Source organism: Ascaphus truei, chromosome 1 (assembly GCF_040206685.1).
Source record: "Ascaphus truei isolate aAscTru1 chromosome 1, aAscTru1.hap1, whole genome shotgun sequence".
NCBI lineage: Eukaryota > Metazoa > Chordata > Amphibia > Anura > Ascaphidae > Ascaphus > Ascaphus truei.
The window spans coordinates 554,906,114-554,924,321 of record NC_134483.1 but is presented as its reverse complement, the minus strand read 5'-3'; the positions used below and the strand labels follow the sequence as shown (position 1 = coordinate 554,924,321).

At 51.0% G+C, this 18,208-nt stretch overlaps 1 protein-coding gene across 1 annotated transcript in view; it reads left to right on the top strand.

Annotated features, from left to right (window-relative positions):
• The window catches only part of LOC142466876 (pepsin A-like), a 138,496-nt gene extending 121,198 nt beyond the window's left edge, over positions 1-17,298 (top strand). Inside the window, exon 8 of the mRNA XM_075572477.1 lies at positions 16,945-17,298. Within this exon, the coding sequence (XP_075428592.1) occupies positions 16,945-17,082 (138 nt within the window). The 3' untranslated portion in view covers positions 17,083-17,298. The remainder of the gene's footprint in view (positions 1-16,944) is intronic.
• The last annotated feature ends 910 nt before the right edge of the window (positions 17,299-18,208 follow it).

Sequence of the window (18,208 nt, the reverse complement as noted above, 5' to 3'; positions counted from 1 at the left end):
TGTGACAGCAGTGCTTCCTACCCCCTGCCCCTCTGTGAAAGCAGTGCTTCCTACCCCCTGCCCCTCTGTGACAGCAGTGCTTCCTACCCTCTGCCCGTCTGTGACATCAGTGCCTCCTACCCCCTGCCCCTCTGTGACAGCAGTGCTTCCTACCCCCTGCCCCTCTGTGACATCAGTGCTTCCTACCCCCTGCCCTTTTGTGACAGCAGTGCTTCCTGCCCCCTGCCCCTCTGTGACAGCAGTGCTTCCTACCCCCTGCCCCTCTGTGACACCAGTGCTTTCTACCCCCTGCCCTTCTGTGACATCAGTGCCTCCTACCCCCTGCCCCTCTGTGACAGCAGAACTTCCTACCCCCTGCCCTTCTGTGACATCAGTGCTTCCTACCCCCTGCCCTTCTGTGACAGCAGAACTTCCTACCCCCTGCCCCTCTGTAACACCAGTGCTTCCTACCCTCTGCCCCTCTGTGACAGCAGTGCTTCCTACCCCCTGCCCCTCTGTGACAGCAGTGCTTTCTACCCCCTGCCCCTCTGTGACAGCAGTGCTTCCTACCCCCTGCCCTTCTGTGACATCGGTGCTTCCTACCCCCTGCCCCTCTGTGACATCAGTGCCTCCTACCCACTGCCCCTCTGTGACGGCAGTGCTTCCTACCCCCTGCTCCTCTGTGACAGCAGTGCTTCCTACCCCCTGCCCCTCTGTGACAGCAGTGCTTCCTACCTCCTGCCCCTCTGTGACATCAGTACCTCCTACCCCTGCCCCTCTGTGACGGCAGTGCTTCCTACTCCCTGCCCCTCTGTGACAGCAGTGCTTCCTACCCTTGCCCCTCTGTGACAGCAGTGCCTCCTACCTCCTGCCCCTCTGTGACACCAGTGTTTCCTAACCCCTGCCCCTCTGTGACATCAGTGCCTCCTACCCCCTGCCCCTCTGTGACGGCAGTGCGTCCTACTCCCTGCCCCTCTGTGACAGCAGTGCTTCCTACCCTTGCCCCTCTGTGACATCAGTGCTTCCTATCCCCTGTCCCTCTGTGACAGCAGTGCTTCCTACCCTTGCCCCTCTGTGACATCAGTGCTTCCTACCCCCTTCCTCTATGTGACATCAGTGCTTCCTACCCCCTGCCCCTCTGTGACAGCAGTGCTTCCTACCCCCTGCCCTTCTGTGACAGCAGTGCTTCCTACCCCCTGTCCCTCTGTGACAGCAGTGCTTCCTACCCCCTGCCCCTAATTGACAGCAGTGCTTCCTACCCCCTGCCCCTCTTTGACAGCAATGGTTCCTACCCCCTGCCCCTCTTTGACAGCAATGGTTCCTACCCCCTGCCCCTTTGTGACAGCAGTGCTTCCCCCTTTGTTCCTGCTCCTCTGTGACAGCAATAACCCCCTTGTTCCTGCCCCTCTGTGACAGCAGTGCCTGCCCACTCGTGTTCCTGCCCCTCTGTGACAGCAGTGCCTCCCCCCTGTTGTTCCTGACCCTCTGTGACAGCAGTGGCTCCCCCCTTGTGTTCCTGCCCCTCTGTGACAGCAGTGCCTCCCTCTTGTGTTCCTGCACCTCTGTGACAGCAGTGCCTCCCCCCTTGTGTTCCTGCCCCTCTGTGACAGCAGTGCCTCCCCCCTGTGTTCCTGCCCCTCTGTAACAGCAGTACCTGCCCCTGTGTTCCTGCCCCTCTGTGACAGCAGAGCCTTCCTCCTGTGTTCCTGCCCCTCAGTGACAGCAGTGCCTCCCCCTTGTGTTCCTGACCCTCTATGACAGTGGTGCCTCCCCCCCTGTGTTCCTGGCCCTCTGGGACAGCAGTGCCTCCCTGTGACGGTAGTGGTAGCTGGCATCACAATACTGGGATGAAGCCCAGCTAGCTACCCCTAAATCCTTGTAATTTGGCCACCTATGTAAGGCTTATATCAGCCAAATGTTCTTTAATATCTCAGGGAGAACAGGGAATGTATAATGCACTATGTATGTCGAAGCACTTTATTCCCTGTTAATGCAATTCCCCAGACTAGTTGAGCAAGCAGTATGAGGTAAAGTGTTTGTGATCTATGTGTAAGCACAGTGATGTGATTTGGGAGACAGCCCTGTAAGTGTTAATTGGATTATGTGACTGTATGTACTTGTTGCTAAGATATCAGACTTGTAATGTGATTTGCATGTGAGTTGCATTTATTGGTGGGGACTCTGTGATTTAATCAGCTGAGGTTGCTGCAGAAAAATGTGTATTGAGACAATGGTTGGGAGGTGTTACTGACATTTGGTGAGTGTGAAAGAGTGGATAATCAGGTTTGCTCTGATTAGCCAGCAGCCCCCTCCATGGTAAAGGATAGCCACAGAGGGATATATAAGGGGTGCTGATGATCAGACAATTCAGATTCCCTCAGGGAGACTTACTGTACAGAGGGAGAGACACTCTGGGAAGGTGTGAAGATTCCCTCAGAGAAGCTAACAAATGGAGAGACACTCTGGGAAGGAGTGTGGAGATTCCCTCAGAGCACCATCTGAGAGAGACACTCTGGGAAGGAGTGCAGAGAGACTGATAGACTGAGAGACATTCTATGAAGGAGTTAGGATCTTGACAGTGATCAGCTGGAGATACATGTCAGAGGCTCTGCTGTGTGATCAGCACTCTGATATCCTGGACAATAAGCAGACAGGGCAAGCCTTCTTACATAGTTACATATTTACATAGTAGATGAGGTTGAAAAAAGACATACATCCATCAAGTTCAACCTACTGTATGCTATATTTAGACAACAGATACTTTATCCTATATCTATACTTATTGATCCAGAGGAAGGCAAACAAAGAACTAAAAATAAATTCCTTCCTGACTCCAAGAATTGGCAATCGGAATAATCCCTGGATCAACATCCTTCCCATGTTTACTTATTTGGTATCCCAAATAAACCCCTGTATACCTTTCCTTTCTAAACCTTTTTTTGAAAAATCTATTGTATCTGCCATCACAGTCTCCATGGGTAATGAATTCCACTTTTTAACTGCCCTTATGTAAAGAACCCTTTCCTTTGTTGCTGGTGAAATCTCCTTTCCTCCAACCTAAAGGGATGCCCCCGAGCCATTTGTACTGCCCTTGGGATGAATAGTTCATTTGAAAGCTCCTTGTACCGAATATATTTGAATATAGTTATCATATCCCCTCTTAGACGCCTCTTTTCTTATGTAAATAAATCTAATTTAGCAAGCCTCTCCTCATAAGATAGATTGTCCATCCCCTTTATTAATTTGGTGGCTCTTCTCTGCACTCTCTCTAGTTCCAGAATGTCTTTTCTAAGGAGTGGCGCCCCAAATGGTACTCCATACCCAAGGTGTGGTCTTACTAATGCTTTGTAAAGGGGCATAATTATGCTTTCTTCCCTTCCATCCATTGCCCGTTAAATACAAGATAAGATCTTGTTTGCCTTTGCAACTACTGCATGACTTTGGGCACAATTACTAAGCCTGCTGTCTACAAGCACTCCTAAATCCTTCTCCATCAAGGATTCCCCCAATTCTTGAAGCAGGCCCCTACACATAGCGAGACTAGAGTCTACTCCCCAGCCCCCAGTTGCTATTGTATTTTATTTTGTACTGTAGTGCCGACGAGTATTCTAAAAACAAACCTGGGGCAATCACCAACAAGACCCAGGTACATGCTGGGTACATGCTGGGTGCATGCTGGATACATGCTGCCACATTTTAGTGTCATTTCTGCAGACAGACTAATGGCCCATCGGATTAACAGCGCGGGTTCCTGGCAATCCCATTCATACTGAATGGGACTGCCAGGGACCCCTATTGTGTTAATCCGATGGGCCATTAGTCTCTGCAGAAATGTCATCTTTGATTATATCCATTGCACTTTTTTATAGCACTATTGTAAGTGTTCATTTTTACCCATTGTCATTATTTATTTATTTATAAAATATTTTACCAGGAAGTAATACAGTGAGAGTTACCTCTCGTTTTCAAGTATGTCCTGGGCACAGAGTAAAACAAATAATACATGGTTACAAGTACAGTTACATAAATGAACAGGGCATACATTATATACAAGACATTGCATGCACAGTTAAAGAAAATATATATTATGGGCGTATGAAACAGTTACAGACCAGATTAAAATGTGAGACAGCCTTAGATTTGAAAGAACTTAAACTGGTGGTGGATGTGAGAGTCTCTGGCAGGATGTTCCAGTTTTGGGGTGCACGGAAGGAGAAGGAGGAACGTCAGGATACTTTGTTGAGCCTTGGGACCATGAATAGTCTTTTGGAGAGTGTTCTCAGGTGATAAGTGCTGCAAGTGGTAGGGGTGAGGAGCTTGTTCAGGTAGCTGGGTAGCTTGCCCATGAAGAATTTAAAGGCAAGACAGGAAAGGTGAACTTTGCGCCTAGACTCTAGTGTTGACCAATCTAGTTCTTTGAGCATTTCCCAGTGATGTGTGTTGTAATTGCATTGGAGAACAAAACGACAAATTGAATTGTAGAGGATGTCAAGTTTGCTAAGGTGGGTTTGAGGAGCCGAGCCATATACTATGTCTCCATAGTCAATAATTGGCATTAGCATGTGCTGTGCGATATGCTTTCTGACCAGGAGACTTAGGGAAGATTTGTTCTTGTAAAGTACACCTAGTTTGGCATAGGTCTTGGTTGTCAGGGTATCAATGTGCATCCCGAATGTTAAGTGGGAGTCAAACCATAAGCCCAGGTATTTAAAACTAGTGACAAGGGTTAGGGTGGTGTTAGCGTTGGCTCTAATCAGGAGCTCAGTCACTGGAAGCTTTACAAATTTAGTCTTGGTCCCAAATACCATTGTTACAGTCTTGTCAGTGTTTAAAAACAGTTTGTTTTGGGAAATCCAGTTTTCGAGTCTCAAAAAGTCAGACTGAAGTATGTGTTGAAGGTCAGAGAGGATATGGCTGTGTGCATATAGGATTGTGTCATCTGCATACATGTGTATTGAGGCTTCCTTACAAGCTGTGGGAAGATCATTAATGAATCCTGAGAAGAGTAGGGGCCCCAGAACAGAGCCTTGCGGGACACCACAGGTGATATCCAGGGGGTTGGTGTTAGAGCCTGAGATGGACACATGTTGGGATCTTCCTGATAGGTAGGACTGAGACCAGTTTAAAGCATGTTTCCCTATTCCAGAGCTCTGGAGTTTGTTAAGCAGGATAGCATGATCAACTGTGTCAAAAGCCTTTGCAAAATCTAGGAATACTGCACCAGTGAGTTGTCCCCGTTCCATTCCACATTGGATTTCATTGCAGTTTTAAACGCCTGTGACGGGAGACGCGCTTAATAACACATTTATATTTCGTGGATCCTGATTGAGCAGAACAGGTTGAGCAAAATAAACTGAGATTTATTCCCTTGATAGGCAAACACACGACAACTGCAGAATAAACTTAATAATTACACTCACGGGTAGAGAAACAGAGGATAATGTCCAGAAAGGTGCAAAGCACCAGAAGATTGTCCTTTAAAATGTAGTCCTTTTGCAAATTGCCAAATAAATAGCCAGTCCAATTCTTCTGTGAATGGGCAAAGTCTTTTCTGGTAGTTTTAAATGCTTGAAGAAATCAGGTAACAACAGCAACAACAGCAACACAGCAACAACAACACCAACAGCAACACCAACACAGGAATGAGGGGTACAGGCCTTTTTAAGGTGTGTTTATCATACTGATCTGCACTATTAGTTCTTTCTCTCTCTCGAGTGCTACCATCTGCTACACTGACTGGCACATTGAGAAGCTCACCATATCCACATATCCTCACCACATTCCAGTGCCTGTTTTCCATTGGAATCCTGTAAGTAGGATATCTATAGAGCCAAGTTATCGCTGTATCTCTATATTCCTGTACCATCTACACTTAGTAGTTGTTTTTTCCATTCTCTTCCGGCCGATATGCTCCCCCTGGATTACAAGAATATCACTGAAATGTTTGCAGCATGTACCCAGCATGTACCAAGCATGTACCTGGCTCTTGTTGGTGATAGCCCCAGATTTTCCAACGCAAGTTTAAGGCAAGTTTATAGTACTCGTAGGCGCACCTGTACATCTTTGTTTGTCTGCTGGCGTGCCAGAATAAACCCCATTTTATTCAACAACTTTGTCCTGTCTGGTGGTAGTGATCCCGGTGGTTTCGGGGTAAACGTACTGGTCTCCCGTGACAGGCTTTTTCTGGTGGTAGCAGTGGGATCACTGACCTTTGTGTTGGGATTTCTTGCGGGAAATCACAGCTCAAAGACGGTCTTGAATTTTCGGCGGCCCACGGTACCCCTTAAACCAATAGTACCATTACAGCCTCAACAGCCTGATGCCGCCCAAACCAGCATGAGCTCCTGGCGGCCAGCCGCAGCACCTAACAGCACACGGCCGGCTCCTACCGAGTTCGTCCATGAATGGCGATGCTTCAGGTGCAACCAGACGGGTCACATGAAATGCGACTGTCCCAAGCTTCTACAGCCCCAGGGTGCAGGGGCTGGGCAACGTACCCAAGCAGCCCGGGCTGTCGCCTTGATAGGCAGCCCAGATGATCCAGCACCCTCCCCTACAGTCCCGGTGCCAGTCCCAGCGACCCAAACGACTAACCCCTTTGTTCCAGTCGATCCTGCTTCCCAGGTTGCCACGGTCGGTCTTGGTCCCACAGATGTCCGGATTAAGCACCTTTGACCGGTGACCATTGGGGACCGGATGACCACCGGTATGCTGGATTCTGGTGCTGCTGTTACTCTTGTTCAGCCAGATATGGTCGGGCCAGAGCATCTTCTACTGGGGGAGGGGATGAGGGTGACTCTGGCGGATGGGGCAGCAAATCCCTCCAAGTGGCCCATGTGTTCTTGGACTGGGGTGCCGTCCAAGACATCTGCGATGTCGGCATTCTGCCCGGCTTAGAAGCTCCTGTACTGTTGGGCAATGACTTGGGTCGACTCCGATGCAGCTATGAGGAGGACGATGCCGTAGCTGTAGCTGCGGTGACTCGGAGCCAGAGTCGCCGTGGTCCCATCCCGGACTCAGCTGCGGTTCAGGGTCACAAACCTGAAACTATCACTTCCATGGCCTTGGAACCCCCAGTCGTGGACGTTCCGGAGAAGGTTGACCGGGTAAGTCGAGCGGAGCCTGCCCTGACTGAGACTGATATCCCAGACTGTGTGACTATGGCCAGTGGGCTAGAGCAGAGCCAGATGTTCTGGGATGCCGTACGGATGGACCAGAGCTTGGAGGGCATGAGGCAGCGTGCTGCTAAACCGTCCTCCGAGTCTGGATCCGAGCGGATCCTGTGGAGTCATGGACTCTTATACCAAGAAAAAGCTCCGACAGCTCCGGACAGACCATGGACAGCAAAATGTCAGTTGGTGGTACATACCAAGTACCGCAAACAGTTGTTGCACTTAGCGCATGCGATCCCGCTGGCCGGGCATCAGGGGGTTACCCGCACGAGAGCCAGGCTGACCCAGAGTTTCTACTGCCCGGGGGTATCACGGGGGCATCTGCGTTCTGCCGCACCTGTGATACCTGCTAACGAGTGGGGAGGCAAGGCGATCGGGCGAAGGCCCCCCTGAGGCCGCTACCGGTGATAGTGGAATCCATTTTGGGGTGGCCGGTTCCCAGAACTAAGAAGCAGGTGCTAGCCTTTTTGGGGACCGCTGGGTATTACCGCAAATTTGTACCCAATTACAGTGCTGTGGCCAAACCCTTGACTGATCTGACAAAAAAGAGGCTCTATTGCATGGTAACTTGGTCACCGGAGTGTGAGGGTGCCTTCTCAGCTCTCAAGGCTGCCCTGGCAAGCACTCAGATCCTAGCATCTCCCGACTATGATAGGCGGTTCCTGATTCAAACTGATGCCTCTAACTTTGGCATTGGTGCAGTGTTGAGTCAGGTGGGGGCCGGTGGGGTTGAACACCCAATTGTGTACCTGAACCGCAAGTTATTAGATCGGGAGGCTGCTTATGCTACGGTTGAGAAAGAGTGCCTGGCTATAGTATGGGCCCACAGGAAGCTTAAACCATATGTGAATGGCCGCCCATTTACGGTCATTACTGACCACAACCCCCTGAGCTGGTTACGACAGGTGTCAGGGGATAGCACCAAGCTGCTGCGGTGGAGTCTAACCCTCCAAGAATATGACTTTACAGTTCAGCACAAAAAAGGGAGTGAGCACGGCAATGCCGATGGACTCTCCCAGCAGGACGATCCCAGGCCGACTTAGCTCTGACCTTCAGGCGTCACACTTGGGGATGAACCCGTTGGGGTCGCTACCCCAGAGCTCTCCACTTAAGGGGGGAGGTGTGATGGTAGGGGGAAATATGGCTGCTGTTAATAAAGGTTAAGTCTGCCATTAACCCTACCTGTCAGTAATACCTTGGTATTGTATTATATGTTATGTATATATGTATGTCTTTGCTTGGTGCCAGCACCTCAGGAATCAGGGGTTAATATGTTTACATAAAAATGTTGCAAATGTTAGGCTGCAGTTCTACCCACCAATCAGGGCCTGGCATGTAGGCAGCTCCTGGCCATGAGTGTTGCAATGCTATATGTATATAAAAAGGTGAGAGGGAGACCCCTAGCAGACAGAGTCTGCAGAGAGTTACAGAGGTGTTGCTGTAACAGGGAGAAAGAAGCTGCAGTGTCCAAGTCAGTGCTGGTCTCAGGCCTGAAATCCAGTCCTGTAAACACTGGCAAAGAGAGAGAACAGGGGAAATCTCTGCAAGTATGTCCCTGCGACTAGTTAGGCAGGGTATCCCCCAGTTCCCCAGTTTTATGTATGTGTGATGTTTGTGTGTTTTGTATAGTTGTGGATACGTTTTTCCAATAAATTAACTTTATAAACTCTCATGTTCTGTCTGGCGATATTGATCCCTGGTATTGGTCCTGGTCTCCTGTGACAGTCATCAAGGTATACTATGATGAAAGTGTTGAAAAAGGTCCCGAAATATCTCACTCACAAATTCCTGGAAGACAGCTGGAGCATTACAGAGGCCGAAGGGCATGACCAGATATTCGAAATGCCCATCCCTGGTGTTGAAAGCTGTCTTCCATTCATAGTCTTGGCGGATACAAATAAGATTATAGGCTCCCCGGAGGTCAAGTTTAGAAAAGATAGTTGCCCCCTGAACGCGATCAAAGAGCTCGGAAATGAGTGGCAGGGGGTAGCGGTTCTTGACCGTAATCATATTAAGTACCCTGTAGTTGATACAGGGGCAAAGAGATCCATCCGTTTTCTTTACATTGAAGAACCCTGCTCCAGCTGGGGAAGAGGAATTCCGGATTAAGCCCCTCTTCAGCTTCTCCTGAATATACTCAGACATGGCTTTGGACTCGGGCATGGAAAGAGGATATGATCGGCATGGAAAGAGGATATGATCGGCATTTAGGAAGAATGGCACCTGGCAGGAGATTGATTGGGCAAACAAAAGGCCTGTGAGGGGGAAGAACCTCGGAGCGTCCTTCGTCGAAAACATCTGCGAACTCTGCATATACCTCTGGTAGAGAAACCTTGTCCTCTTTGGTCACACTTACTCCGCCGATCTGTTGTTTAGAGATGAGACAGGATTTGAAGCACATGGGACTCCATTGTATGGGCCTTTTGTTGGTCCAGTCTAGCTGTGGGTTGTGTCGTTGCAACCAAGGAAGACCCAGTATCACCTCAACTGATGGGCTATGAATCACGTCCAAGGTGATCTCCTCCTGATGACTGTCTTCAATGATGAGAAATAGTGCGCACATCTCTAAAGAAATGTAGGCCAGTTGGAAATGTTGGAGTGGACGTCCATCTATTGCCTCCAACCCGACGGGCACTGCTTTTATTCCTGATAGCAAAGTCCTTATCGATAAAATTACCGCCAGAGTCAATGAATGCGGAGGTGGTGATCTGGAATTTGTCCCAGCTGAGAAGAATGGGATGCATAATCCGGATTGGGAATCTTTCCTGGGAAGAAGGCGAAGGAGAGATGGTACCCAATGTGACCCCCTTATACCTCATTGGGCTTCGCTGTTTCCCGGCTGAAGGGGGCAGTTTGCCAACTAATGACCAGGATGACCGCAATAGGGACACAGGCCGCTGTCCCGCCGGCACTGTTTCTACGTTACAGATAACCTGTGGCTCCCCAGTTGCATGGGTTCTGGTTCATCAAGAGGCTGGGAAACAAAAGAAACAAGACTGCGACTAGCGGATCTGGTAGGTGTAGATGGAGGGAGCGAACGTTCAACTCTCCTCTCCTGGAGCCCCTGGTCGACGCGGATGCAAACCAAGATGAGGTCTTCCAATCTGGTGGGTCTTTCTTGAGCTGCCAGCTGATCTTTGATAGGTTCAGCAAGTCCATGCCAGAAGGCTGTGGAAAGGGCCTCATCATTCCAAGCGGTCTCAGCTGCGGCAGTCCGGAATTCAAGGGCATAATTGGTGACAGATCAGGAACCTTGGGAGAGGTGGAAGAGAGAAGAAGCCGTCGTGATTTTGTGACCTGGAGTATCAAATACCTGTTTGAATTCCCTCAGGAAGCGAGGCTAGTCATGCATGATCTCGGGTCTCTGTTCCCAAATAGGAGATGCCCAGGCCAGGATGACACCAGTCAGCAGGGCGGTGATGTACGCAACTCTAGATCTTGCAGATGAAAAGCGAGACGGGGTTAATTCAAACTGAATCTCACATTGATTGAGAAATCCTCTGCATTCGTGGGTTTCTCATGCATAGCGGTTTGGGGTAGGCAGTCGTGACTCTGAAAATGTAGGGGCCTCCGGAGGGAGCGGAAAAGAAGCTCCAGAGGCAGCGGGAACAGGTGGGTGCTGGGGATGGACCAGTTTAGAGAGTTCTTGGGTTAAGGAGTTGACTTGCCAACCAGTAGAGTCGGTCTAAGGGACTAGACTGCCCTGCCTCAGCGGTGTCCATGTTTGTTTGGCTGAGCATAATGTAATGCCTGCATTCACCACAAACTAGGACGGACCCCGGTACCGAGGTGGGAAGGTATGGTGCCACGCACCCATGGCAACGGGTCCAGGCCCGGTAGGTAGTCTGTAGGTCGGGGTTGAAGAAGGTGGGTTAGAAGAATACTTGCCGGGGGGGCGTGTCTATGACGTCAACCAGGACAGTCGGGTAGAGGGAGAGCTCCGGAGACCCCTCTGTATAATCACTGAATTTATACCTCTCCACCCGGCCAAAAACACCCCAAAAAGACTATAATCTCTCCCTGAAACCGCAGGGATGGCGAATAGGGGAAAAAGTCAGCAGCCCCAAGGGGTTGGAAGTTACTTTCCCCCTGCTAAACAATCTGCTGAAGCGGGAGGCAGGCGGCAAGATGGCGCCCAGACACCAGGTGCACGAGGCACACAAGGCCTCACTAGCCAGGCGAGCCCCGCTGAGACCCCCCCCTCGCCGGATGGCAGAATAACAAAGGAGTTTTTAGAGGAGCTCCATGCTAAGCTCCAAAGATCACTGGAGACAAATATCAAAGAGGCAGTGGCTGAGATAAAGCACGATATTCAGGGCCTACAAGAGAGAACCACAACCCTGGAAGCCAGGCTGGATGAAGCCCTCCACCATCAATCAGAGGCGGACGATGAGATAATCCACTTGGGCCAGGAGATCCACTCCCTCCGGGATGGTCTGGAGGACCAGGAGAATCGGGACCGCAGGCAAAACCTGCGGATCCGCGGTATCCCTGAGGCGATAGCGCCCTCCCAGCTTAGGGCGTATCTGGTGGATTTTTTCCTTACAATCTCCCCTGATCTTGACCCACGGGACCTCGAAATAGACAGGGCACATAGGGCACTGGGCCCACATTCAGAAGACCCAAATCGCAAGCGGGACGTGATCAAGCGCCTCCACAGTTTCTCAACTAAGGATAAACTGATTGGAGCCTGCAGGGATAAGGACACGATCGCGTTCCAGAATGAGCCACTACAGGTCTATAATGACCTCTCTAAACTGACTGTAGACAGATGGAAAGCGATGCGTCACCTGACACTCCTCCTCCGAGAAAAAAGAATAAAGTACAAATGGGGCTTCCCCTTTAAGCTGGTTATCCCCCACAAAGGAAAATTCCTGACCATCCGACAGCCCGAAGATATGGAATCCCTGGCTAGAAACCTGGGCCTCCCCGCGGAACCCTTCCAGCATGCTCACCAGCCCGACAACAGACCCCAGGAACGTGAGGACCACCCGGTTAGAGCTTCCGAGCGAATCGCGGAGCAGCGACAGTCCAGAGAGAGATGACGGGTGTAACCTGCACACAGGGAGACCCTCCCGGGAGATCACCGCTCTCTTCCCCATCACCACCTAAAATGGCTTCGGGAGGGTCCCCACTGCGGGCCCCTGCCAAATGAAGCTACACCACTAACCTCTCAGCAGAGACTCCCAACAGCATCCAGAGAGGCGATCGACTACATCCCCGCTGACACCCTGAAGGAGCCACCCATCACATCGCAGGAGAACGAGGAGATGAGTCCACCCCGTGCGCAACGGATTCTTCAAAGATGGCGTCTGTAGAATCTCCATTCCGCTGCGGAACACCACGAGGCACCCTGGACGAGATCGAGACGAAGCAGACGTCATCACCGCGCGCGACCTCCGACCTCCAGACTCCACTCTCCGCATCACGTGGCCCCGACCCGTCGATCCAGACCAGAGTCATCGAGCGCCCAGCGCCAGAGGAGGCGACGCAACAGCCCGGTCCCCGGATAGAGCACAGGTTCCCCCCCCCTCGGCCGAGGGGGTGTCAAGAGGTTTTGCCGACACTTCAGCCCCTGACGGTCCTACGGGATCTTGGCTCACCCCCCCTCCGCAGAGGGGCAGACGGTACAGGATTTCCCGGTCGCTCCTGACTGCGAGGCACTCATGGAGGGTCTGTAACACAGTTCCCCCTATGTTATCCCCGGTTATCCCCGGTTGTTACACTGTCCAACATCCCAAGTTTGGCGGCAGGCCTTAATTGCCCCAGCGGTCATGCCCTCCAAGTTCGAAGGGCCCACACTGCACTTAAAAGGCATTCCCTTACCCCCTCCCTCACCATTCTCCCCCCTCCTTCCCCCCTCCTACCCACCCCCCCTCTCACCCCCTACCCAATACCTACTTCACCTCCCCCCTCTCCCCCCCTGCCCCCCCTCGTCCTTGTTAACCCCCTCCACCCTACCCCCCTTCTCCACCCAACCCCCCTCCCTCCTACCCCCCTCCTCCACCTCCCCCCCCACCCCCCTACCCCCTTCTCAACCCCCTCCCCCAACCCACCAGCCCCCCAAGAGAGGATGCAGGCAGCCCAGCCACAACCCTGTGACACTCACAAGTATTTCTGGACATTAAACTAACACTCTTCTGAGCAGACACAAAAGGGTGCACTAACCCTGCAGTATTGTCTCTGCCAGGTGCCTATAGCAACGAATGTTTTCTCTGTGAAATGCTTAAGGCGCAGCAAATGAGGTGGTCCCACCCCCCCCTCCCCACCTTATCCCCCCCTCACCTCCCCACCTTATCCCCTCTCCCCACCCTATCCCCTCCCCTCCCCACCCTATCCCCCCCACCTTATCCCCCCACCTCCATTGCCTTGCCCCCCCGCTCCTCACCCCATTACCCCAGGCCCCGCCCCCCCTTTTTGCCCACCACCCCCCAACCACGCAAGTTTACCCCCCACACGACCCTCCTTCCCTACCCCCTCCCCACCCCTGTCCCCACCCACACCCCTCCTAGCCCCCTCAGGGCAGAACCACTTACCTACGTCCCAGGTTGTCCGAATACGCTCACAAAGATGGACCTGATCCGCGCTGCTCACAGGATCATCACACGAGGTTGCATAACACTTGGGCCATAGCGAAGGTCTGGTATCAACACCGCAAAATGTAAATTATGTATAATGCCTAAGGTCGAATGTATAAACTTGTACCCCCCACTACCCTCCCCCCCATCCCATATCCCTTCCCCAGCTACCTCTCCCTCCCCTTACCCCCCTTTCCCTCCCCTACGCCCCCCCCCCAACCCCCTTTCACTGCTTCACCAAAGCCGGAATATATAGGAAATTGCTGTATACCGATACTGATTGCAGACAAAGCGTAATGCCCCCTTCCCCTCCCCCTTCCCCCCTTCTCTTCCCCCCCTACTCTTCCCCATTTCAGGACCTACTCCCTATCCCCCCCTGCTCCCCACATACCCCACCCCTCCCTTTCCCTGCCCCCCTCCAAACCCCGTCCCCCTGAGATGGTCCACTCACCCTTGAATCTGCCTGATCAAGCACGGTCATGAATCTGGTCCTGACAGGCGCAATACCTGGGACTACCACACGAGGTCGCACAACACTTGTGCTAAGTTAACTGTATAATGTGTAAATTGTTATATGTGATTCTTGTACAATGCTGAAGGTTCAATGTTTAAGCCTGTACCCCCCCATCCCCTATTCCTTTCCCCCCCAGGGACCCCCCACCACCACCCCCCCCTCCATCCACCCCCTCCCCGGTCTCCCTGAGAAGGAAATATGTCCCGCTCACACACCATTCCCTCTGCTCCCCCCCTCCCCCCTCTCCCCTCCCACCCATTTTTCCTCCAGGACCCACTCCCTCCCCCCCCTACATCCACCCCTAAACCCTCCCCCCCTCACACCAACGGATCAGGGACCCCTCCCATACACCCCTTCCCCCCTCCATCAGTCTCTAATCACTTCAGGTATATAACATCACTTTCCAATAGGCCCCACCGACAGAGGGCCCAAAACGAGGTCTCAACCCTCCCTCCTCCCCCCCTCTCGCCCACCCCCCGTCCCAACTACCCCCCCTCCTTACACTCCCCTCCCTTGCTCTCCCCTTGCTACCTTCTCCCCCCCATCCTTGCCCCCCCCTCGTCCCCTAGGGCTACCAACCCCACTGAAACTGTTACCGGTCCAATCCCCTCGCCCCCCGACCCAGTCCCCCCTCCCATGCCCAATCCCGCCCACACACGGCCAGATTGAGCAAAACATCCAACAGGCCTGCCACCCCACCGAATAAGCCAACCCGGCGATGCGGAAGCCGGTGGAAGTCGCAGAATCTTCTGGGTCTCCACCCGGCCCGTCTTCACTGGTGTGCGTTCTAGGACCCGCCCCCAAGGGTCTTACACCCACTAACCGGTTCTTTACTTAAGACCGGTCAAACACTTTCAGACCCCATTAGGCTCGTTTTTCCTTCCTTTTTCAGCCACTGTCACTGTCCCAGCGGCCCCCCTCCCGACCCACCTCCCCTAGCCCATTTTGACTGCACTCCCCAACACTACTCCAGCGACAACATACACAAACTTAGTAGAGAGATAACTATGTCCCACCAAAAAGCTCTAAAAATTGTCTCCCTAAACGTGAAGGGTCTCCACAATAATCGAAAGCGCCGCCTGGCCCTCCAGGAGATAAAGAAAACAGGAGGGGACGTTGTTTTCATCCAGGATACGCACTTCACGTCGCAAGAGCCGCCTAAAATATTCCAGCATGCATTTCCAATGAGTTATTTCTCATCTTTCAGCAGCAAGCGTAGAGGGGTTGTCATTCTGTTCCGACAGGGCACCCCATTTAATCTAACAAAAACCCAGGCAGACCCAGAGGGGAGATTTATTGTAGTCTATGGCTCACTATCCGGCACGTCAATCGCCCTTATTAACCTATACACCCCAAACGAAAACCAGACTGAATTTCTTAAAAAGGTTCTGGAAGAAATTGACCCACAATACCTATCCTCAATACTCATTGCAGGGGATTTAAACATGGCTCTCAACCCAAAGGAAGACAAATCGAGCCACCCAGGACGACAACACTCTACTCAGTCACAAAGACTGGGGAAAAAATTCAAGGACATTATCGGGGACTTTTCTCTGGTAGACATTTGGAGAACACAACATCAGGGACAAAGGGATTATACCTTTTACTCGGCGCCTCACCAGTCTTACTCCCGTATTGATTACTTTCTTGCTTCCAAGAACGTCCTAGAGGCCACCACTGACACAGATATCGGCCCAATTACATGGTCGGATCATGCTCCCATCACCATGACCCTATCCATCCCCTTTGGGAAAACTATCTCATACTGCTGGAAACTAAACGATTCCTTACTGAACCACTCCGGGACAGTGACAGAACTCAAAAAATCCCTTAAGGAATACTTCAGAATAAACAAAGGCTCCGTAACCTCTCCAGCAAGCCTGTGCAGGCAGGGCAGGTATTTGGCGGCGTGCTACTTGAATCGCGGGAGGTAAGAGGGGAACCCTTGAGAGAGGAGTTCCCCGATTCCTTTCAGAGAGCAGGTAATGTGTGAGGGATTTGGTGTTGGGGATGCAGTAAGTGGGATTGTGCGGAGGTAGAGCTGTGAGAGCAGTGTGTGAGGGAGTTGGTTTTGGGGAAGCAGTAAGTGGGTGTGTGTGGAGGTAGAGCTGTGAGATCAGGTAATGTGTGAGGGAGTTGGTGTTGGGGATGCAGTAAGTGAGAGTGTGTGGAGGTAGAGCTGTGAGAGCAGGTAATGTGTGAGGGAGTTGGTGTTGGGGAAGCAGTAAGTGGGAGTGTGCAGAGGTAGAGCTGTGAGAGCAGGTAATGTGTGAGGGAGTTGGGGAAGCAGTAAGTGGGAGTGTGAGGAGGTAGAGCTGTGAGAGCAGATAATGTGTGAGGGAGTTGGTGTTGGGGAAGCAGTAAGTGGGAGTGTGCGGAGGTAGAGCTGTGAGAGCAGGTAATGTGTGAGGGAGTTGGGGAAGCAGAGTTGGGGAAGCAGTAAGTGGGAATGTGTGGAGGTTGAGCTGCGAGATCAGGTTATGTGTGAGGGAGTTGGTGGGTTGTGTAGTATTGCATTGTATTACATCTGTGTGATATTAGGGTATTTTTGTGATATCCCATGTTATGTAGTATTGCATTGTGTTACCTCTGTGATATCCCATGTTATGTAGTATTGCATTGTGTTACCTCTGTGATATTCCATGTTATGTAGTGTTGCATTGTGTTACCGCTATGTGCTAACCCATGTTGTGTTGTGCAGTACCCTGGATCGTGTAGCAGTGGTTTCCAGTCCACCACAGGCCTCTGGATTCTGGGAGACATTTTCATCCGGGAATATTTTGTAGTGTTTGACCGGGGCAATAACCGGGTGGGATTTGCTCCGACTATCAAGAAATGACACAGTGCTAACACCGAATATTCCGATGACCAATCACATCTCAACAAATGTATCCCATGTTCCAATCTACTGTGACATCATCAGGAAGAAGAATATTATTGTTCTGATTGGCTCCTGAATGCCCTGATTACACGCATGCGCTTAGACCTATGTCCATCTGTTGATGCTATTATACAAGTTGACATGTTGTATATAAAGAATTTGATTTCAGCAGCAGAGGAGTTTAAGTCAAATTTTATTGGGGAGGAACTAAGAACAAAATACAAAACTTCCTAGTGCTACATCTAATGTGAAAGGTTTACATACTTCTCTGTATATCTTCTCATAAGCAAGAGTCATTTAGTGCAATTCTTTGGCCACAATATTTTAAGCTTGCAACCACGTATGTCCCATCTGAAGGTCCTAACACTGCCGCACCTGCAAAACACTCTCAGAACCGGTCTAATGGAGGGAGAGCTGTCTTAATAGACTGGCCATTCACAGGTGTTTATGTCAGGTTGAATGAAAGTGTGCAAATGTCAAGTTGAATTGAATGTGCAAATTGTGGCTGCTGAAGGAATTACTTACATTTACATAGTTACATAGTTACATAGTAGATGAGTGTGACAGGGTGAAGTCAACCCCTATCAGTTATGCCTGGGAGACATATGTCAGAGTGCTTCATCCAGCACTTAGAAGGGTTAACTCAGGTGGAAGCTAGGTAATCAGGATCTAAGCTGACAAATGATAAGCAGCAAGGTATAAGATTATGTTGTTACTGGCAGTAGCTGGCTGCCTCAGACTAGAGCACACGGCTACACTGGCGACACACTTTATTCGAGCTCGGCTAGTCCCACGAATTCGGGTATACCCGGGTGTATTTAGGTTTGTGACTGTTTTCTGCCCGAGTGCATTGAGGTATTTTCAAGGCAGAGATTGAAGCATTTTATTCCCGTTGGCTGCAATACTGCACAGTATATATATATATACTGCATTACTATTCATAAATTTATGCCATCTGGTAGACATGCGAAGCATTGCAGCCTATTAAATCCTAATCATTATCATTTAACAGATCAGCCGCCCGTCAGCCAGGCATGAACCAAGGCTGGGAAGGCAAACGCAACGGGGCTTGTCAGAGGTGAGG